General features: G+C 47.1%; 2 protein-coding genes across 2 annotated transcripts in view; both read left to right on the top strand.

Moving 5' to 3' along the window:
- The first annotated feature begins 283 nt into the window (after window positions 1-283).
- Window positions 284-14,301, top strand: wdr18 (WD repeat domain 18). The gene is made up of 10 exons (XM_041040474.1): window positions 284-544; window positions 1,309-1,419; window positions 1,727-1,860; window positions 2,532-2,673; window positions 4,609-4,752; window positions 5,427-5,491; window positions 5,828-5,952; window positions 12,737-12,900; window positions 13,000-13,068; window positions 13,908-14,301. The coding sequence occupies exons 1-10, from the start codon at window positions 335-337 to the stop codon at window positions 14,034-14,036; spliced, it is 1,293 nt and encodes a 430-aa protein (XP_040896408.1). The 5' UTR covers window positions 284-334; the 3' UTR covers window positions 14,037-14,301.
- A 2,551-nt stretch (window positions 14,302-16,852) lies between these two features.
- grin3bb (glutamate receptor, ionotropic, N-methyl-D-aspartate 3Bb) overlaps window positions 16,853-23,872 on the top strand; it is a 26,585-nt gene continuing 19,565 nt past the window's right edge. Inside the window, exon 1 of the mRNA XM_041040413.1 lies at window positions 16,853-17,575. Coding sequence (XP_040896347.1) covers window positions 17,081-17,575 — 495 coding nt within the window. The 5' untranslated portion in view covers window positions 16,853-17,080. The remainder of the gene's footprint in view (window positions 17,576-23,872) is intronic.

Consider the following 23,872-nt stretch of genomic DNA (forward strand, 5'->3'; position numbering starts at 1 on the left):
GGCGCTATATAAATAAAATTGAATTGAATTGAATTGAATTGAAGATGCCGTTTTTCATTTTTTTTCTCTGGTTTTATTATTTTTATGTAAAAAGTAATTATATTATATATAAGTATTTATTGATTTATTTTGATTTCTTAAACCGTTATTCACATTTTTATAAACGTGAATTCAGTAAGAACAATGTTTTGATTATTTTCTAACATGGGAAATAAAGAGTTACTGTTCGCTTCTCCTACATTTCCCAGAACGCACCGGGCCTCGGACATGACGTAGCGGTGTTGCCGGCAGGCAGCTGGTTTTCCCGCGTGTGCCGTGAGTCGCTGGACCCGACATGGCGGCTCCTTTGGAGGTGATAGTAAGCAGCGACTCCGGCTCTCAGCTATGGAACAGCACCGTGTTCGACCTCCACAGCGGCTCCAGCCTGCTCTCGTACCGCGGAGGGAACAGCTCCGCTCGGACGCTCACCGTGATCGGCGGGGAGTTCCTGCTGTCGGGCCAGCTCGGCAAGAACTTCATCAACTTGTGGGAGATCCAGAGGAAGGTACGGCCGCGTCCGCTGAACACACCTGAGAACACCTGCCGCGTGTTGCACCGCTACCGCACCGTCCACCCAGCCACCGCGGGGAGGTGACAGTGCGTGGGAAAAGCCCAGAATCGCTTCTGAACACGCGGACAGATCAGAGCCAAACCCCGTTCAGAAATCTGGCATTTTAAAAAAGACAGCTTTCCTTCAAACACAGTTTGACCTTAAAACAAAATCATGTCGTGTAACCAACCTACGGGACCTGCTTTTAATTTCGGATAGAGATAATCCACCGAAGTCCATTCGACTTTATGTTAAACCAGTGTGTTGTGATGAATTACGGCTGCACGTTGCCGCCTCCATTGTTTGTTTTGCTTGAGGGTCCCGGGTGGATGAGGAGGAAAGGCTGAGTTGAACAGTAACGTGCTGGGTATGTGTTCACGCCGAATGTGAAGTCGGTCTTTGTTTGCACTGAGTAACGCGTCCCAGCTGATCTGTGCGTCTGTTCAGTGACTGATGAACGAACACATAGTAAAATGACAGATTTTTGAATGAAGGTTCGTATGTATTCGTTCTGCAGCTCAGAGATACAGGCTGTGTTGTGTGATTGTGTATCATGGTGTGATGTCACTGAGGTCATACAGGTGTGTAGATTTACCTGCACCCTTTTTTGCCTTATAACTTTCGAAAGGGTGCTGCTTTAACTGGAGACTGAGAAATGTCACAATCAATATCGATTATTGATCAGTGTGTGTGTGTGCGTGCGTGTGTGTGTGTTGCAGGATCAGCTGCAGCAGAAGATCGTGTGTCCAGGTGTGGTCACCTGTCTGACGGCCTCACCTAACGGGCTTTTCCTCGCCGCTGGAGTCGCTGAAGCTGTTTACCTGTGGGAGGTGAGTCAGAGCAGGATTTACGTCTCCTCCTCCCTTTGTGCTTTCTTTCTTTTTATTTAGTATGTTTTGCTTGCATGTGTTATGGGACGTGTACGTGTAACATACCTGGTAATCGTGTGTTTCTTATTCTGTGGCTTTATTTTTCCTTCTGTCGTGTTTTTATCCTCATTTGAAGAATCGTTTTACAGATGTTTCTTAACCTCTGTTTTCCATGGCAGTTTCAGTAGTCACGTGGTGATGAAGCGTTTCTATAAAACGTGTCCTGAATGCAGAACAAATTCAAACTGGCCTTCTCTGATTGGTTCAGGTGTCCACAGGTAAGCTTCTGTCTGTCCTCAGTCGTCACTACCAGGACGTCACCTGTCTGAAGTTCACGGATGACAGCAGCCATTTTGTTTCCGGGGGAAAGGACAACCTGGCTCTGGTGTGGAGTCTGTGCAGGTAACTTGCACCTGAACACACCTGGTTTCACACCTGAGATCAAACACACTCTGAACAAACAGCATTTCCACCCCAGTCGCACTGACTGTCAGGGTCAGTTCACAGGAGCTGGAGTCTGTCTCATGTGAACGTGTTAGTGAGATCATGAGAACAAACCAGAGAAGAAGAAGAAGCTGAGTCAGTAATGTGTTAATGTAACCTGACTGAGAACAGATGGAGAGGAGCTCGGTGCATCATGGGAGGGTCATGTGAGTCAGAGGACGAGTCCGGATCAGAGAGAACTCTGAGGTTCTGAGCTAATGTGTGTCTGAGCTGGACAGGAGGTCTCTGGTCCTTCCTGGTTTCCTCTGGCTTTACTCACAGGTACAGGTGGGAACTGAACTGGTCCAAGCTCTGAACCTTGTGGAACTTCATGTCTAACGTCGATCACGGAGTATTCATTGTTAATGTGTACAAACTGAAATCGATCTAATTGGTCAGACCTAACCCTCCATCTGATTGGAGGATTGGAGCTGGAAACCTCGCTGCATCTTCACCAGTAAACAGCCAACGTGTCGTCTGTAACAGAGGCTGAATAATAATCGATTGTTTTCTGAAGGAGGTTCTGAATGAGGAAACCGGTGTGAAGACGTTTTGTTGTTCTCACAGTTTTCTGTATGTGTGTGTTTCAGTGTGATCCAGCTGGATTTAAGCCATGCCCCTGAGCCTCGTCACGTCCTGTCTCGTCACTCTCTGCCAATCACAGACCTGCACTGTGGCCTGATGGGAGCTCAGGCCAGAGTTGCCACTGCCTCCTTAGACCAGACCGTCAAGGTAAGAATGTTTATAACACCTGCACAGGTACCACAGGTCAGGTCTGTAGCACCTGGACAGCAGAGCTGCACCTGCCGATCATAACAGAACCATTGAAGTTCAGGGAAAAAAACCACTGCGGTCGGGTCGGGGTTAACCTTAACCAAAGAGACGTGCTGAGTGGACAGGTGGACGTTTACCTGGATGTTCAGGTTAATGTGACAGAGAGAGTTTGTGTTCAGAGACTCCAGAGGATTCAGTTCTATTGAAGTCAGAGCTAATACTGAGAGCAGAAAAAATAGTTGTGGTCGTAGGTGTCAGTGACGATTTAAAGAGACGTCAGTCGCAGGTGAGTCTGCAGATGGACGCCAAACTGTGGACACACACAGGAAACAGTGGGAGTCACACAATCCTCCCGGATTGCATGAACTCAGAACAGTCAGTGAAACAGCTGCACACACTCATGTCCTCATTCTGGTCTTTGCTCAGATTGGTCCCCACAAAGATAGATCTACAAGTACACACACACACATGCATGCATACATACAGAGCAGTTACAAATTCCTTCAAATTAAAAGCTTACAGTGACCTTTAAAAGTGATTGTTTATCAGCAGTTATTTTCGTTTCCTGTGAACAGAACAAACACATGTGTCTGCTTCAGATAACGCTGTGAAACATTCAGCCGAAAACCTGAGAGCGAGTGTTTATAGGATAGGAACTTTATTGTCACTTGCACAGAAGTACAGGCGAAATTTCGTTAAGGAGTATAGCCTCCGGGCCGCAGCAAAATGTTTGCGCCACCACAAATGTTATCTCATCAACATCAGCAGCAAAGTGTTTGTCCTAAAACTCTGTTGCTCACTGTGTTAAATCTCACACAGTCTGACGTTACGTCACAGAAACTAAGCTTTAAGACCAGAGCTCCTCAGTTAAAGGACAAATTCACAACGTCTCTTTGTCTCCATCACAAATGTGTTAAACAGTGGAATTAAATCTGTCACGTCACAGTCTGTATGCACAAGACGTGCATCCCGAAAACGTCCTCGGTTTGGTTTCCATGGTGATAGGACCAACCTCTCCACTCAGAAGTAGCTGTGACAGTACTAGACTCCCAAACGTCCAAGATGGCCGCTCTGCCAAACTTCCAAGATGGCCGCTCGTAGGGAGACAGGAGAAGCTGTCTGCTACAGTAAGGAGTGGATGAGGAGCTGGGTCGTGTGCGCTGGACAGAGGGGAAGTCGATCAGAGACACTTGGCGTCGCTCTGTTTGCCCCGCCCCCCCCGCTCGTCACACTGGGAAATGCTCTGTATGTTTATTTGAAACCAGAATAAATAATAATCAGATTTTCTTTTCCCAGCTTTTGGTTTGTGTTTGATAATGAATGACGTCAGGTTGATTGACAGGTGCAGACAGATGGAGGAGTTTCTGTTGCCGTGTTATTCACAGGTGTTTCTGATCCCATCGTGAGCTGCACACTGAGACAGGACGGCGTCAGGGATGAATCACTTTAGCTGCTCGTTCAGACACAAAACGCTGACGAAGCAGATGATCAGCCGTTAACCAATCAGAGGGCAGGGGTGTGACTGTGATGTCGTTGGCAGCCTGGGATCAGAGCTCTGATGTCAATGAGCGGGCGGCGTCTCCTTTCACTGTCCTCAGATCTGTTTTTAATTTCGAGAAAGTCTCCCGCAACATAAATCACAGGAGGCGGAGTCTCGGTAATGACACGTCAAGGCGCTGTGACATCATATTTAACGGCTGCGGCTCTCGCTTTAAATGATCAGGTTTTTAAGTGCAGGCTGGAACTGAACCGGGAGCGGTCTGCAGAGGAGGGAGGGCAGGGGTCAGAGGTCAGCTGGCCACAAGTCCAACCACTTCCTGTCTTCTCTGGCTCGTCTTCTCTGAAGACGATCCCACAGGTTTGTTCACGTACATGTCTCTGATGTCTCTCCAGGTGTGGGAGCTGTCCTCGGGTGAGCTGCTCCTGTCCGTCCTGTTTGACGTGGAGATCATGTCTGTGACCTTTGACCCCTGCGAGTACTTCCTGTTCTGCGGAGGAAGTGATGGGAACATTTTCCAGGTGTCTCTGTGCAGCCAGGTGAGTCTGCATCATTACATCATAACGTCCTGTATCCCACATCCTGCTGTGTATGTCCTTCACCTTATGTCCTACATCCTTTGTCCCTCATCGTCCCTTCTACATAATACAAATTACGTCCTACGTCCATCATCCTACAAGTGTCCTATGTCCAACAAACTACACGCACACCCCAAATCCCACAAACTGTGTCCTACATCCAACATCCTGTGACCCTCATTCTGTGTCCTACAAAGTCCACTACAAAGTGTGTCTGTGTGTGTGTCCTGCAGAGTGTCTGTGATCATTCATTCATTCATCTCCACGTCCCTGACTCTTGTTGTTGCTTTGCTCAGTTAATCCTCCAAACAAACCACAGAGCTTGTCTCCAGAAAACGCCCCCGACGGTCCCTCTGTGTCCCTGTCCCCTGGGTGATGGTGGTGTTCAGAGGTTTAAAGCTCCTGGTCTCAGACGGATCTCAGAGTCTGAAGCTTCACATGATTTTACTGTTGAGTCTGTTTGGTCTGAAACCCGAAGAGTTTCAGTTCATTCTGATCGAAAACTGAGAAACTCTGAAAATCAGAGACGCTGAAGGTTTGAATTTGATAAATAACACACTGAGCGTTGAGGCTCAGCTGCTGTCTCTGCGTCTGCTGTCGATAAAGATTAACTGTTTTGGCTGTTTCCTCCACAGAGCGTCGGTCGAGACAAGTCCTTCCAGTCAGACAACGATGGGAACCAGGTCTTCAAAGGACACAGGTGAAACCGTGTTCACATGAATCACAGTAAGAAAGGACCTGAGAGACAAGACACGAGATCAGTGTCCACACACTGTACCATGAAGATAACAGGGAACAGGGACGTGTGGGACAGTGTGAGACCTTTGGTTCGCAGAGTACAAATCACACACACATCATGAAACATGTCAAACCTGAATCCTTTCACCTGTTCCACACTCAGAGGACAGACAGGAAATTTCTCCATCTGATCTCTCACAGGATTTAACATTAAATGTTTCTAGATGTTTATCGATCAGGGTTGTAGCGGCTCATCGATCAGGGCGGTGTTTGATCCGAACTCTCCGATTCTTCTCAGGAACCTGGTGACCTGTCTTTCGATTTCGATGGACGGGACTCTCCTCGCTTCCGGGTCGCATGATGAGACAGTGAGACTCTGGGACATCCAGAGCAAACAGAGCATCCGCTGCCTCACCCACAAAGGTAAGTCACAGCTGTTCGTGTGACATCATCAGACTGGTACTGAGGAGGATTCTGGGTTGTCTGGTCTGAGGACTGAATCAACACCCATCAGGCTGTTTCTACTCTAAAATCTGTTCAGCTCCAACAATAGAAAACAACCAACAGCTTCACAATAAAAGCCCCCAACTATTTCACAATAAAACCTTCTCAGGCCCCCTCAATAAACCCTTCTCGTGTTCTTTCATAATAAAAGGGTTAGCTTTCCCACAGGAGAATCTGTCCAACTGTTTCACAATAAAAACCCTCACAGTCCTTCAAAATTAAAGCCCTCCATCCAGCTCAGGACTCAGCTGGTGATGGTTATAAAACTGTGAGTTTCAGATTCACGGTTTCACTTGTGTTCAGAAAATCTTATCAGTCACAGACTCATTGATTCACTAATTCATTGATTCATTACCTCGGTTGTAGCTCAGCTCTCTGAGGTGAAGGTGAATTTAACCTCGGTGATTCTTCTCTGCTGCTGCTGGTTTAGTAACGAATCCTCTGACCCTGTCGGCCTCGTGTCTCTGGATGAGCTTTTATTTTTCCTTCTCGTTCATAATGAGCGACCGTGCGGCGGCTGACAGGAACACGAAGACAAAACGCCCCGCTGTGCTCGTGACTGGCACTTTGTAATTAACCAAATCCTCTCTGCGCTGAAGGGCGTCTCACTTCAAACAGACCGTCGGGAGACGATAATCCTTCCTTTGGCTTGACAGACGGACTCGTCCCCCGCCTACGTCACATTCTCAGTCTTTCTTCGTGTCCTGCTGCCGACGCTCCTTACAATGAAACCGGAGTGGTGAAAGAAAAGCTTCATCCTCCGTGACGGCGGCGCCTCAAACTGATCCGTCTCAGCAGCACAAACTCAGCTGCTTCGTATCTGTGTCTGCAGGTCGGGAAAATGCCATCGAGTATCATCAAACACCATCAAATATCATCCGACGCCATCAAAAATCTCCAAATGCCGCCAAACAGTTTCAGATGAAATCACCAAACGACGCAGGAAGCACAGCTGAGACTGAGAACGTTTCTCTCTGTTGTTTTAAACCCTGATTATTTCTGTCAGAGGATTAAAGCTCAGATTCACTCACTTTATTCCACAGACATAAAAACAGAAGCATGATGAAACCTCAGTGTTTGTTCAGTCTCTGCCTCGGCCTCAGACCCGTAGGGAGAATCGTGAGGGATCACGGGGCCTCGGGCCCCGGCTGTAGGACCGACAGGTGTGTTACACCGAGCGCTGGTTAGCGTTAGAGCTACATTTGTTTCCGTGTTTATAACTTTACTCTTCACTCGTGTGTACAGATATGAACTGTGAGGTTCGGTCAGAGTTCATGGGAAGGGAAGTGAGAAGTGAAAGAATGATAAGACAGCTGACTGTGGCAGTGGCTGCTGAGCAGGATCCTGGAGGCAGCAGGTGGTTTACAGGAGGATAGAGGTGCCCGATGCATCATGGGAAGTCCCCGGACAGTCTGAGTCTATAGCAGCTTAACTAGGGGTTCAAGGAAAACCTGAACCAGACTCTAAGATCTGTCAGAGGAAAGTTTTCATCTGCTCTGAAACATGAAGCGGGTCTGTCTCCCAGACCCACAGCAGAGGAGGCTGAGAGCTGCTGGGTCTGAGTCCGTCACGTTAAACTGAAGCTGTTTTAAGGTTCCGCCAATTTATTCTGTGCCTGGTTTTATATAAAAATATAGTTTTATTGGTGTAATAGAAATCAAAGGGATTCAAATATTTTTGGACTTTGTGTGAAAAGAGGTTTAATCTAATGGTGTGATGCAAAGTCCTGATTGTTTTTTTTATTACATCGTTAAAAGCTTTTCTCCGTGCGACGCGTCTTCACTTCTGTAAATCATAAAAAAGTCTTCAGCAGTGAAACGTTTCCTCTGAATAAATCCACAGTCTGTGACGGGGGATTGAACTGAGAAGTGAAAGTATATTTCTTGCTTGTTGCAGTGAGAGAAACTGGGAAATTATCTCACACTCAATTACAAATATTGATCGGTCGCTTGGCTCCGGCTGCTGGAATTACACTAATGGTCCAAATCTGGTCCAACATGGAGACATTAATCAGGCCCAGAGTGTTCGAGGCTGAAGAGACGCCAGCACACTGCAGATACTCGGTGTGCGGCTGCAGATCAGGGTTTTCTCCCACACTCACTCTGCACTGGATCTTCTCACCTGGGTTACACACCTGAGACCCTTAATGTGGGACCAGTTTCAATGTTGGAGAAGTTTTCATATTGGACCGGTTTTAATGCGGGGCCAGTTTAACTGTTGGACCAGTTTAATGTGGGACCATTTTAAATCTATCAGGTGTTTGTGACAGAGGGACGTTGTCAGACTGTCCTCACGTCGCAACTCATCTATGTAAATTATTCATCTCGGGTCGTCGTGACGACCGGAGCAAAGTTTCATTGACCCGCTCTGCTGTTTGGGGTGGGGGTGTCTTCAGCCTTCAGCTGGTGTGTGTCCTTGTCCTCTTCTTGTTGTCTCTTCACATTTACATTTGAGCATGTCAGCCTTGTCCTCAGAGACTGTTAATGAGGCAGGTGGGGAGTCAGAGTCCTGCTCAAGGACACTTCAGTGGGACAGACGGCTGCTGATGGACATGCTGGCTCAGAGACAGGGCTCTGGGGGAAGTGGGACATTAAACATCTGTGTTCAGGACCTGCAGGACATGGAGTTCAGGTCTGAGACTGACCCTGTGCAGAGGCTCAAACTGCTTCTTTTGTTTTAGAAATTAGACTCAGAATTTATCTGTCAGGACTAAAACCACTGTTCCGTCCTCATTCGTAGCGTCTCTCTCCCCCCGTGTCCTTGTCTCCCAGGAGTCCCCCCAGCACCATGTTTTATTCAGCGGCTCGTTTACAGGAACTCGAGAGGAAACAAAGATATCGATTCTCTGACAGCGACACTTCGTCTGCTTCCACTGAGCAAGGCACCAACGCTGTCAGAGCCGAGGGTTTGATTCCCGAGCTCAGCGTGAAACATTCAGTCCAACAATAGACTGTGCTTTGACCCTAATGAATCACGTGTGATGTGACCTCAACAACCCTCAAGGTGTAAATGATGCCTCCAGACGTCCACAGGTCCTCACCGTCTTTGGGAGTCCAGGTCCGGTCGCCTTCGTAAATTCGTACTGATAATAAACTAATCACAGACAGGACAGAGACGAGCAGTTCTGCCAGAGACAGATTTCCTATCAGATGGTTTGGTTTTAAATTACTGATTTTATTGATCGAGATCCATGTAAAACACAAACGAGGAGAAAAAGGAAGATTTGTTCGCTTCTGCCTGAAGCAGCTGTCAGAGGGTCGTCTGCTCAGGATCTGAGGGGTTAAACTTCTCACTACTCGCAGTAAAGATTAAGAATCACGAAGGTAACGGAGGAGTAGAGCGACGCAGATACACCTGAACAGACCGGTCAAATCTGACCGCTTTCCCTCGTGGTGCAAGTTTAAGTTTGTACTTTATTGATCGTCCTGGGGAAATGACTCTCTGCATTTTACCCACACCAAGTGAACGAAACGCACACACAAGCATGCACCTGCACTGGAGACACTGGGGCGGGGGGCTTCCCTAGAGCCCGGGGAGCTGGGGTACATTGGTGCCTTGCTCAGGGGCACCACGGCCATGGTCGCAGAGGCGGAGGGCGCGTCTCCTTCACCACCACCATCCATTCTGCGTATCCATCGTGCTTGGTCGAGGAATCAAACCGGCGACCCGCCGATCTCCGTGCGGTCCAAAGTCCACGGCCGCCCCAGCCTGCTCGAAGCGAGCTGGCTCCTGTTTCAACTGTCAGGCGTTCGTCGCCGAGCGTGACTCATTACCGCAAACATCCTCCTGTTCCCAAGCGGGCTGTCACCTCTCATCCTCGAGGTGATCTGGAAGAAATTAATTTGTTAAAATCCCCAGACAGGAAGTCGGAGTGACAGCGGGCCGAGGCTCAGCGCCGCAGGAAAACCTCAGAGACGGGTTGTTATTGTGGAGGGATTTGAGTCTGGTGGAAGGATGGAGGGCTGGAGGCTGTGGCTCTGTGAGCGGCAGTAAATTGGCTCCCACGTGTTGTTTCCTTGCTGTGATCTGAAGCTTTTGTCGGCGTGAAACGAGTCAGATTTATAGAAGGCAGAGCAGAGCTCCGCTCGGTGTTTGTGGCTTCCCTCTGATAAGCTGGAAATCCAGATTTATTTCTGGTGAAAGAAAGAAAATGTTTTTCATGGATCGACCCGGAGGCCGAGCAGATTAAAGCTGACACCGCAGATTTCTCCACAGCAGATCGTCTCCTCTCACCAGGATTCATAGATTCATTTTAAACACCAGCAGTGAGAGACAGACAGGAGACAGACAGACAGGAGACGTCGATTTACATCTTAGACAACTTAAAAAAGATGCTGAGAGGTCAGATACAGACTGATCGATCGATACTTATTGATGAAGAGTTAATTAGGCTGTTTGATCCTCTGCAGTCTGAGCCCCGTCGGCCTCTTTTATATATTTCATGATGTTTCACTGACTCATATTCAACAGGAATTCAGCTCTGATAATCCAAGACCGTCATTGATCTGCGATTTTGTTTAAATCAGCTCTGATTAAATGTTTGTTTTGTTAAAGCTCTCGATCGTTTCAGGCTCTGAGTTCGAGAAGCGTCTGTGCTTAAATCATTCACAAATTCCAGTTACTGGAATAAAACCAAGGTTGAGGAACATCTGGTAGAAGAAATTCCTTCAGGATGAATAAATTTCCTCTTTATTATAATGTTTAGAGCTTCAGAATATTTTCTGTGAGTAGGATCGTCCTCTATCTGGCTGTGTGGACAGTCTCTCTTGGACTCTCTGTGTGGTCCACAAGCACCAAAACCGGTTCTCCAAAGGCTTTGATGTCCTATAGGAACAGAGCCTGGATACATTCGGTCAGCGGTTGTTCTCCATCGCGGTTCTGGCTCGGCCGACATCGTGTTCTCCACAATTTAATAAACTAATAAAAGAGAAGATGTGAACAGTTGAGAACGAAGACTGAGAAACTGAAGTTTTTTGTCACTTTAACTTTATCTTACAGATGTTGAGTTGACTTTGTTACGACGCGTTTTACAGTCAGATGTTAGCTGCTGCCGTTGAATGACTGAAGCCATGTGATGACCTGTGCCTGTGCAGCATCGAGGTAAAATAATTCATTCATTCATCATGAACATCGGGATCAAGCCGAAGTTCAAACGTCCTCGTTGTGTCCATGATCTTTGTCTGTGTGTCATCGTCCTTGGTCCGGCTGCATCCGAGGACGTTTGTTTTTATGTTTTCAATTTGGTGAATTTTCCTTCCTTCTGACTCCGGAGGGTGAAAGGATTTATAGGATATTCGTAGAGGAAGGACTCTGTCCCACGCCACTGATCAGTTTCAGGAAGATGTGAGAACTGTCAGGAGTCAGGGTTTAGTTTTACGGACTCTTCACACCGTCGCTTGCATCCTGAGTCTGTTTGTTTGGGTGAGGAAACACTTTGGTGAAGGTTCAGGAAACAGTTGAAGTTCGGTCAGTTAAAGGTTGAAAAGTCTCTCGTGTTTGTTCCGTTGTTATGTTGAATCTCAGTGAATTTTTGTCTTTGTTTCCAGTGTTTACCTCTGGCTTCCTGTTGTTCTAATCATACAAGTGTCGGCTTTGAAAAGTTTGGGACGTTTTCATTGTTGATTGGTCGAAATTTTTCTGTCAGGACATTTCATGAATCTCCTCCTGCTGTCGGGTCTCATGTTGCGTGTTAATGAGCATTTTCTGATGTTTTATCAACCTATAATGATCAGATTGATCGTGGCAGCCATATTTTACAGGCTGATAGATGATCTTTGTGAACATAAAATTCCGGTCAGGACGTGGACACGGGGTTTCAGGTGAACAGAGGCTGATGTTTGACTTTTAAACATCAAACATTCTGCTTCACTTTTCACATAAAGAACAAGAAACTTTACTCTTGCTGCAGATTTTTCTGGTTCAGGTATTTGAGGATAAGATGAAACGTCTCCTCTGATTTTTATTCTGAGCTGTTTGACTGGTTTCAGTCGTCAGAGCAATAAATCAAAATCTGTGTCGGAGGGATGAGGGGCAAAAAAATAAGGAAGGAAGCTGTGAAATGGAAAATAAGACGAGTGAAGGAGAGAGAGAACAAAAAAGTGCAGTAAAACTCCTGTAAATACTTTGATAATACAGGAAGTGAGCATTGTCAGCCCGACCACAGGAACTGAACTCAACGCTCAATAAGTACAGATCCTCATTTTAAAGGAGACACCTGATTGGTTCATCAGAGGATACATCTGATCCGTCCATCCAATCAGAGCTTCGTGTGTGTGTGTGTGTGTGTGTGTGTGTCTGTGTGTGCAGATGATCTGCAGTTGATTTGTGGAGAACCGATACTAACAGGTTCAGAAGTTGAGTCTCATAAACAAACTTACCCCCTAACCCTAACTAACTTTATTTTGAAAGATAAACACAGGAAGTGATGTATGTGAGGCTGAAGTACAGTCAGAGCGCAAACACTGCCTCATGTTATTTTGAAGGTCCGTTGTGTTGTGGTTGTGTTTGTTACTGTTCATCAGCACACGCTCTGATTGGCTGAGTGCAGATCAGCTGACGAGGACACCTGGGACAGAGGCTGCATTTGTCTCCTCGCAGATGTCAATATTTGGATTATTCTGTTTTCTGATTGGATCCATATGATGTCACAGTTCAGGTCACAGCTCATTGGTTCTCTGATATCACTTCCTGTCTGTGCTTTCAGGTCCAGTGACGAATACCGTCATCATGGCGGCTCCAGCCAACATGTTCCTGCCCGACAGTCGCCCCGCCGTCCCTCTCCCACGCTTCAGCCGACACCTGCACGCCTCGGAGGGCGACAGCGGAGAGTCAGGAGAGGTGTGCATCCGGCTCGGTCTGTATGCACAGGTGAGTCGCAGGTGAAACCGAGCCGCCCTCACGCACCAACATTACAACCCCAAAACCGAGAGCACAATTAACCAGGTGCATTTATTTTTCTGTTTTCAGGAGGAGGCGGAGACGTACCTGCAGAGAGCTGATAGGCTGAACTCTCTGATGAACGCTGTGACTGACAAGGTGAGAGGGGGGCAGGGCTTAAACCTCAGGTGATCTACCTGAGTCTAAGTTTATCTGTGTGTGGAGCCAACAAACAGCAGAGTCCAACATGAATGCTGCTGTCCAACAATCCCATAATGCAACGCTTCACATCACATCAACGTCACCCACAAACTGACCACAGGTCAGACGTGGGTCAGATGTCAAGAGACTCAGCACAAACTAAGAACCTCCCTCAGATTTGTAAATGTTTTCCAGAAGCACGGCATGCTGGGAAGTTTCTGTCATTTAATTTGAAATCAGACCTAAAATCTCTTTTACTTTGAAATTCAACTGTCTGGTTTTTATTTTGAAACTGAATTTCCTTTTTTTTAAATTTTAAAATCAGAACTAAACATAAACATAAACAGACAGCAGTGCATGCTGGGAAGTTTGAAGTAGATGTAACAAACTAAAACTACGGACGGACATTCTGTAACATCGGTTTACGTTTGATGTTCCACGGCTGGAGAACGTTAACGTAAACAGAACGTTCCACAGATAAAAATCATTTAACGAGAGAAATTAACTTTACGTGTAGATGGTTTGTGTCTGAGCGTCACGAGGCAACATGTCAACTTTACTGAAGACTAATAAGTTTTAAGAGTTGGTCTTGAGATTTCCCACTGAAACAGCAGGTGCTTGAATGGAGCACAGTGATTTATTATTTCACCTTCAGAATAAAAGCGTGACAGAATCCCAGAATCCATCACTCTGCTGACAGACAGACAGACAGACAGACAGACTGGGACCAGTTTAACCAGTGTGTCAGCAGGTGTGTGTGTGTTGTGTGTTCACTGTCTGTGTGTTGTGTGTTTCAGTCCGTGTTCGGTGACGGTGAAAACACGAAGGTTCGAGTCGCAGAGTTGGAAGAAGAAGTTCAGACTCTGAAGAAAATCAACAAGGATCTGTACGACTTCTCCAGCCAGCTGCTCACGAAGCCCACATAAACACACACACGCACACACATACCCACAAATACACACGTAAACACACACACCAAATACACACGTAAACACACACACCAGATACACACGTAAACACACACACACACCAAATACACACTCTTTCTCTGTGATTTCTGTTTAAAAAATAAAAGCCTTTTGTTTTTGTAGAGCCGTGTGTCCGATTTCCAGTCAGTGTCCCAACAGCTGAAGGCAGAAGAAGTTTACAGCCGCTAAACTTCAAACAGAAAATGGTAGAAAAAGTTTGAATTTATATAAAAATCAGATCCTAAAAGTAACTGAGCTGTTTGGGTTCTGTGGAGTGTGTGTGTGTGTGAGAGAACGTATAAATGGACTTCTGTCTTGAACAGTGTGATAACTCTCTCAGTACTGTTTGTTGTTTGCATGTTGGTTTGAATCGTATCATGTTAATGATGATTCCTCCATTTACACCAGAGTCAGTCGTGGAGTTCCACAGGGTTCTGTGCTTGGACTCATATTGTTCACCTCATGCTTCCTCTGAGCAACATTATCAGAAAGCATGGAATAAATGTCCATTGCTATGCATATGATGCAGCTATATTTATCTATGAAGCAGCAGTTAGCCAGCCTGCAGACATGTCTTAAAGACATAAAGTCCTGGATGACCTGGAACTTTCCGCTTCTGAATTCTGACAAAACTGAGGTTATTGTGTTTGGTCCCAAACCTCAGAAACAGTTTATCTGATCATACAGTTTCTCTGGATGGTATTAATTTGTCCTTCTTCTCCAGGACGACTTTGAGGAAGGGTTAGGCAGGCTGGACTACTGTAATTCCCTGTTATCAGGATATCCAGTTAACTCTGGACTTGTCTCTCTCTGGTCTCTGTCTCTGTCCCTGTCTGCAGGTCTCTCTGTGTCTGTCTGCCGGTGTCTCTGTGGTCCTGTCTGCAGGTGTCTCTGTCTGTGGTCCTGGCTCTGTCTCTAGCACATGACTGTGTTTAATGTCCCACTCTGCTTCAGATCCATGTTGGATCCATATTCTCTGCAGACTGTGATGAAACAGCTGTTTGCTCCTGTGCTCTGTTTCCTATCACAGCTGTAACCTGCTGAGGACAGTGTCCACTCACTGTCCTGGGATCTGAATGCTGTCCCTCTAACATCGTCCACTTCCTGTGTGTATCATGTTTTATATGCTGCATGTCCTTCTCCTCCTCTCCTCCATCCCTAGCTGTCCTATCTTCCTCCTCTTCCTCCTCTCACCCAGCTCGGCCCTCAGCAGGAGGGTCCCCCATATGAGCCGGGTTCACAGGGAGCTGTGTCTGCTGATCTGGGGTCAGACTCTGGCTCTCTGACTGTGGAGGAGCTGGATAAATTACACTGAACTGAATTCAACTGAAATTTGAAATATCAAACAGCTGCAGGTGAAAAAGAGAAAAACACAAATATCACTGATGTTTTTAATAATGTGAACTTATTCCTGTGTGTGTGTGTGCGTGCGTGTGCGTGTCAGAGCTCAAGATGATTTAAAGGTCTCATTTACACACATTTGTCTTTTTATGCTTGTGAGGACCAAAGATCACATGAAGCTGATTCTGACTGGAACAGGAAGTCTGAACCTCGAGGCGTCAGGGAGGAGGAGGAGGTGTTGGTCAGGATCACACAGTCTGAACACATGCTGTGTGAAACAAAGTGTGTGTGTGAGCTGATTTCAGGTCAGTTCTTCTCTTCAGATCTGAGGATCAAACGATGTGGATCATTTAGTTTCTCTAATCATACATATTTATGTGTGTGTGTGTGTGTGTGTGTTATGTAAGAGCAGCCCAGCTCTCAGCTGTGATGTTCTGAGGATGACGAATCAAAACCTCACGGAGTAAAATTGAGCTGGATTCTCCCCAAAAACCCTCTGCACCAGCAACACTGCACCGGAATCATGTCTGATCCAACCTGCTACGATCAATACGATCAGTCTGATCAGTCTGTTTCTGTCCCTCCGTCTGTCTGTGAACCTGCAGAGGGACGTCTCTGAGGGACAGATCGTCTCTGACAGATGAAACTTAAACCTGCAGTTTTTCTGATGGGACTTCTGAACACAGTTACAGTCACAGTTCCAGAGCTGCGACCATCAAAGCCCACGGCTCCAATTATTAATCAATAAACTAAAAAACAACAAATTAAAAAAACAACAATAAATAATAAAATAGGATAAAATCTGACACCCCCCCCCAGCTCCTCCTCTCTGCTCCTGTTTTCTCTGCACATCCTCTTTTTGGGAATAACCCCTCTCCTCCTCTCCATCTTTTTATTTTAATGTCCTCCTCTTCACCGTCTCCTGTCTCCTCTCCTCTAACACCTCCTTTGCACTTCCTCGACTGTTGCACTCTTACTTTTCCTCCTGACTTTTTCATCTTACTTTCATCTCTCGTCTCTTTCCACTCTTCCTTAGTTTTTCCTCCTGACTCTTCTTCTCCTCTCTCTCTCACCTCCTCCCCCCTCATTTTGTTTTCCTTCCATCCTTTATTTTCCTTCCTTTATTTGAACTTTTCCACCTCCTTCCCTCACACCTCCTCTCCAGTTTGACCTTCATCTTCTTTCTCCTCCTCCTCTCTGTGCCTCCTCTTGTGAGGATAGCTCCCCTCTCTGCTGTTCCTCCCACCCTCTCTCACTGTCTCCTCTGCATCCTTACCTCCTCCTCCTCCTCCTCTACCACTTTGTCCTCCTTTTCCTCTTTTCCATCCTTGTTTTGTTGTCCTCCTCTCTTCTACCTCCTCCACTCCTTACCCCCCCCCCCCCCCCCCCCATACCCCCTCAGCCCCTTCCTCTCCTCTTTAGCACCTCCTGTCCTTTCCTCCTCCTCCCCCTCTCTCACTCCGTCTTCCTCCCTTCCTTTTCCGTCTCCCGTCTTCAGCCTCCTCCTCTGCACCTCCTGTTTTTGGTACGCCACCTCCCCTCCCGTCTCCTCACTCCTACCCCTCAGTCTCCACTCAGCAGCAGCAGCGAGCTCTCGGTGTTTCGGCGGAGCAGGAGGAGAAACCGGACAAGCGACAGAGCGATGCTGAGAGCGCGGCAGGATGTCTTTCACCTCCTCCTTGTACTCCTGGTCCCGGACTCTTCGAGCCTTCCTCCTCCTGCAGCTCCTCTTCGTGCCACCGTGTCTCCTCCACCCGCAGCCGTGCCGCCTCCTGGCGCAGATCGGACACACGGTGCGCGTCGGTGCGCTCCTGCCGGCGCAGCGGGCGGCTCGCGGTCAGGTTCAGGCGGCGCTGAGTCGCGCCGCCGCCGCCGCCACCGCAATGAACCGGGACCGGGATCAGGACCGGGAGCGGGAGAGGGACAACTTCTTGCCCTACAACCTGAGCCTGGAGCTGGTGTCCCGACAGCCGGTCGCCGCGGACCCGGAGTCCCTGTTCCGGTGCGTGTGTCAGGGTGTCGTGATGCAGGGAGTGTCCGCCGTGCTCGCCTTCCCGCAGAGCCGCGAAGAGCTGCTACAGGTGGACTTCATGGCCTCGTTCCTGGAGATCCCGTTCCTCAGCCTCATTGACCACGGGGAGCCGCTCCACGCGCAGGTACGAGTTTCTGCTTTACCAATAAAACCACACGTGCGTCCCGGGAGCAGGGACACGAGGGCGCGGTTCAGTCCGGCCCGTCCCGGTCTGAGTGCGGGGTTTGTGCTGTGACCTTGACCTGTTTGATGACTGGAGGTTTGTGCAACAGTGTGCAGCTGCAGAGCCGGGTCCGGATTGGCCGGGTCCTGATTGGCCGGGCCCTGATTGGCCGGACCCTGATTGGCCGGGCCCTGATTGGGTCCTGGGGGTTTATGAATTCTAAAAACTTCTCTCGGACTCTGAGCTGCTTCAGTTTTCTCTTTGACCTTTGTCTGTGTCTGTGCTCCGGATCCTGGAGTCTGAATTTTGTTTTGGGAGAGAATCCGATCCACGTGACCTGGTTCCTCATGAACCGACAGCAACTGGGTCACGGTGAGGAGGAAACCTCGTATCTCTCTCTGCAGTTTTCCCGCCTCAGAACAGAAACGGGTTTCCTAAGAGCTTAGATGGTGTGTGTGTGTTTGGTTGAGATCAGACTGAAGATGTGAGAACTGGAACCGGTTCTGAGTCCACCTTCATTTTGCTGCAGCTCAGAGCGGATCTGATTTAACGTGACCACTTCCAACCAGACGTTTTATCCAGAACCACCGCAGAGGCCTGGTTTGGTTCCAGCTTCGGTTTTGATTCTGAGGTTTTATTTGTCTCAGCGTCAGTGATGGTTTTTATAAACTGATCTGTTGATTCTTGTCCCAGTGTTTTGGTTTGTGCGAGTCCAGAGACGAGTCCAGAGACACAAACAAAGATTTAATCAGCGTCGACAAGAACAAGTCTAGACTTTTTATGTAAATAAATCTTTGATTATCAGATAATTATTGAGATAATTGAGCAGATAGATGTTTCGGGTCGGTTCTGTTCAGCAGCACGTTGGTCTGTGGTTCTGCCTCTGATTACAGAATCTCTTCTGTGTAATCAAATTTAATTTTACAGAATTGTAAAGTGTCAGCTTCACGAGTTTCATCGATGAAATAAATCTGCCTCTTCTTTTTCTTCTTCCTCTGGTTCGTGATGAGCAGAGATCTGATGAATCTGACCTCTGTCGGTTGTGACGTCAATCACCTGATGCAGTTTCTCAATTTGGGCACCAAAATGAAAATTCTTGGCCGAAACCAAAAATGAAGAAACCAAAACTGAAAACCAAAAGAAATTATTATGCCAGTTATTAGTACCATTGCATTTCTGGCTATGACTGTGTAATACTGATTACATAAATTAATATGAATGTTTCAAAGAATAAATCAATTTAAACAAGATTGTAAAATTAAATATGTTCTCTCATAAAAACGTATTTTAAAATTTTCGCTGTAAGCCTACAACATAATAGTATCAAAACAAAGATTGCCACAGTCCGTATGTTAACCGTAGGCCTTTAACAACAACAAATGCACCAAGAGTCGCAACGCTTTAAGTTTTAAGTTTTACACTAACTTGCCTTTTCAAAAACGTCCGCCACAGCCGGAGTGGGCGTGCTTGGAGGGATTTTCCTTTTCTGCGCTGCTTTCCTCTCACATTCAGCACAGCGATCGATATGTTTGGATTTCAGGTGATAAATTAAACCTGACGTGGAGAAATTCTTTGCAGATGCACCCACTCTTGAAATTTCGACATTATATGTTTTGCAAATCGCTATCCGTGTGTCTTTCTCAGATTTACTGAAATACGTCTACACCGCGGACATGTTGGCCTTTCCAGACATGCTTGAACTGGCCGCGGTTTTCGCTTGCGTCATCACAACATCCTGTTTCGGCCGTGTTGTGTCAGTGATAAAAGTCTTTCGGCTGAAAATTTTCAGTGGCCGAATATTCGGTGCATCTCCAGCAGACACTGTGTTTCCGGTCGTTCCTGAACTGACCCTGACGTGGTTTAATCTCAGACTGGACCACGATCTGACCCGTAAAAATCCTGCTGACAAACAAACACATTCAGGAGAAAACGACACGACTGCGTTTGCCTGAACTCACCTGATCTCAGACACTGATCAGGGTCCAGGGCTGGTTTTCACCTCATGCTTCCTCTGAGCAACATTATCAGGAAGCATGGAATAAATGTCCATTGCTATGCAGATGATGCAGCTATATTTATCTGTGAAGCCAGAGGAAGCAGCAGTTAGCCAGACTGCAGACATGTCTTAAAGACATAAAGTCCTGGATGACCTGGAACTTTCTGCTTCTGAATTCTGACAAAACTGAGGTTATTGTATGATCAGTTTATCTGATCATACAGTTTCTCTGGATGGCATTAATTTGTCCTCCAGCACGACTGTGAGGAACCTTAGAGTTGTCTTTGATCAGGATTTGGAGACAGGAGTCAGGGTCTCAGAGCTTTATCGATCATTTCATCAACACTGTGCCGTCACACCAGCAAAGATCTCTGATGCTGTCTTGGTTTCATTCTTGTCTTAAGGAGCGCGCTCAGTCTCACAGATGAGACACATCATCATCACAGGTCAAACGAGGCTAAGATACGTCAAATCGTATGTACCGTGACACAAAAAGAAAACTTCACATTTCTGAGGGCGAATTTCTCCAGTTTCAAAAACTCAGATGTTGAGAAAGTCGAATGAACAAGAAGCTGAGCGGTGAGCAGGACGTGGACTGATGCGGGTCACCGGCGTCTTCATGTTTGTGCGTTCAAGTTAAAAGGTTAGAGGGTTCAGGTTCAGGTTCAAGTCTTCGAGCTGTCGATCCTCAGTCTGCTGTGGTGGAGGGGAGCAGGGGGGGGGCCGTTTCTCCCTGTGGCCCAGTTTCAGCTGCAGGGCAACGGAGGCTTTAGGCTGCAGCAGATTAAACTGGGAGGGGGGTTGGGGAGGGGGGGGGGGGGGGGGTTGGGGGCTGTGTGGAAGTTTAATGTGAAGCAGTGAGACAGACGGGTGGAGATGAGACAAACGTTTGCCTGTGATGTAAAGTTCATTTGGTGTTTGAGGAGGAGACGTTTTTTTATAACAGTGGCGTCAGGTTTACAGACAGAGACACAGAGAGACAGACAGACAGACAGCTCAGATACAGACTCGTGTTTTCTCTCAGTCCTGAAGCAACAAATCAGCTGATTCTGCTCCTTCGACCTCCTGCTGCTGTTTGTTGATTACAGAGATTTTCTGAAGAAGCTTCAGCATCTGCTCTGAGACTTTGAGACTCAGAGACTTTGAGACTCTGAGACTCTGAGTCTCAGAGTCTCTGAGACTCTGAGACTCGCTGCCGTTTGATGTTTACAGAACAGATCCCTCTGATCAGCTGGTCAGAACAGTCAACAGCAGGTTTTTACTCCAGCTCAGTTCATGTTCTGTTTCCCTCCATCTGCTAAATTGTGAAAATCTGAATGAGGTTTGGTCCAAAGAAAAATGTTCAGTGTCACATGACTTTGTTTCCTGCAGGTCACGTGTGTTTTTGCTGCAGCTCAGTTCGTCTTTCTGCTGCTGACAAAGTTCGCTTGTTGCTGTGTGTGTGTGTGTGTGTGTGTGTGTGTGTGTGTGTGTGTGTGTGTGTGTGTGTGTGTGTGTGTGTGTGTGTGATCAGAGGCAGAGTGAGGGTAGTTATTATTATTTGTTGCTGTGATTGACTGAGTGACCTGTTGGTTGTTTGGTTTTTGTTGTTTTCTCAGTGAAACGTTTAAAAATGTGACTGAGGTTTGGTCTGAATCAGACCTGATATTCACTCTGATGAAACCTATGAAAATATGAATGAAGTCTGGTTTCCTGGTTATATTAATGTGTGTTCACACAACCAGCTGTGATGATTTTAAATCATCAGAAATTTGTATGAAGTTTGGTTAAAGTGGTTTAGGTGGATCCACTGCTCCAGAATCTGATCAGTAATCAGTAACCAGCAGAGGATCAAATGGACCTCTGAAGCTTTACAAGCATCAGAAACGCAAATTTAATTGTCCTCAGCTGACTGACGTCTGCCCGTCTCCATGACAACACACTGAAATTTTTGTGATGATGGATGGACGAGCTGATCACTGATCAGATTTATTGATCAGAGAAGAAGCCGTGAGATTGGCCGCCCCGTCGGGAACGTGTTCGACGGGTTGGACTGCGCTGATCCGGTCGTGGGTCACGGTTGGATGGCGAGCTGTTAAATTCAGCCTGACGGTGGAACAACCGAATCCTTTAATCCCTCTGAAGACGAGCGGGAGCATATTAGTCTCACGTCGCGCTTCACTCGTCTCTTTGTTTGACCTCAGCAGCTTTGACCAGTTTCATTTCACCTCTGATTTAAACACAAACACCTGACGGAGACATCCAGGCTGAACCTCAGATCTCAGCACGGACCGGCGGGCGCCAGGAAACGGACGGACTGTTCAGGTGGGATCCAGCGAAAAGTCTGAGATTCATCCAGAAGCTTCGTCCTCGGAGACGTTCTGACAGGAAGTGAAGTACGTCAGTGAAACGACGGTGGGGAAGTCACTCAGAGCCGATCACATCAGAGGAACAGTGAGGAGCAGACAAGGTGTGATGGTCTGGTTTCCCTCCAGTTGCTCCCAATAAAACACAGAAGAAGAAGAAGAGGAGCTGATCCAAAGAGTCAAAGTTCAGACGATGAGAACGTGATGTTTACACACAGTAACGTCCAGACTGGGGCAGAACCAGTTCACCAGCAATGGCTGCAGAGACTCAGAGTGACCAGTGAAACCAGTAACACCAGTCAGTCAGTCTGTGATGGTTTCTCTGTGTGTGTGTACAGTCTCATATCTCGGCTCTTTATCGTGACCTTTAACCTTTATCTGAGTCCAGATGTGTTGTGTAATTTCAGTGAGCCGCTATGATCAGAGACCACCTGAGGAGCTGTGGGACAGTTTGACTGCAGTGCACTCTGGGAGTTGTAGTTGCTGTGACATTTTGAGGGCTGTGACCTTTGACCTTTATCAGTGAAGCAGAAACGCGTTCACGTGTGTGCGAGCTGTCAAACCGAGTCCAGAATCCCATTAAGACAGAAACTTAACAAGCTGGTGATTAACTGCTGACTCTGATAACGTATCAGGCTGGTCCCAGACCAGCTGGAGACTGCTTATTAAAGACACACACACACACACACACTGGACCACAATGAAGGGACGATGTGTTCAGGTCCTGTGGGACAAACAAGAACAACCAGCTTCCATTTTGTGATAAATTCATTCACATTCATCAGCATTAGTTCTGCTTCATTCAAAGACACACACACACACACACACACACACACACACACACACACTCACACTCACTCACTCACTCTCACACACACACACACACACACACTGAGCCCTGAGCTGCCTTCAGGCTCTCAGACGTCAGTGAGAAACTTTTCCAGCAGAAAATGAAAAACTGAAAAACTGAAAAACTGAAGTCGCTTACAGATGAAACTCGCTCGTTTATTTCAGTGACAACACGGTTTCATGGTCTCGCAGAGTCTGACCCCAGATCAGGGTCTGAAGGCGACAGTGGTCAGGAACAGCTCCCTTTGACCGGGAACCTTGAGCAGAACCGAACCGTCTCTCCTGCCGGTGGTCGGGCCGGGGACAGGAGGTGTACGGGACACAGCTACTTGAATAACCACGAACTCACCTCTCACCTGGTTCCGTGGTCGTTTCTTGTCCTGTGGGTTCTGGACTCATCTGTCTGAGCAGCGTGCGACTCGGGGTTAGGGGGTGAAGCTGCATGTCGTCGTCAACAGACGGCGCTGTTAGCTGTGGAGGAAGTGAAGATTTGAGGAAACAAAGGAAACTTCGTCTTTTTCTTCTGTAGAAAGGAAACAGTGGATTTTATCTTCCATTAAACAGCTGAAGTTTTTTCCTTTGATCCTTTAAAATGTCAACGTGTCGATCACATCTGGATCTGAGCTGAGCTGCTGCGTTTTCTCCAGAGGAAGAACCAGTCTGATGTTCAGTGTGTGACATGTCACACTGAGAGGTTGTTGTTGTTGTTGTTGCAGTGTGACATAAATGTGGCTCTGAGCTGCTGGATGAAGTGAAACCCAAATGTTTCTGTGCTGTTCAGAAACTCTTTGATCAGAGGAGGATTATCCTGACTGTCGCTCCGACTCACGTCTTTCACTGTCCCTCCTGTCGTCTCTGCTTCCTGTTTTTCTGTCTCTTTGGTCTGACGGCGGCTGTGTGACGGACGGATGAAGATAACGTTTCTGCTGTTTTATCATTAACTTGAAAACACAAGCTGCTGTCAGACCAGACACTGTCGTGACTCTGACACAAACAGGTCGAATTAAAAAATAAAAATAAAAACACTGCAAATTAAAAAACAAAGAAGCAGCCAGACAGCTCAGGAGG

Source organism: Toxotes jaculatrix, chromosome 6, assembly GCF_017976425.1.
Source record: "Toxotes jaculatrix isolate fToxJac2 chromosome 6, fToxJac2.pri, whole genome shotgun sequence".
Lineage (NCBI taxonomy): Eukaryota > Metazoa > Chordata > Actinopteri > Toxotidae > Toxotes > Toxotes jaculatrix.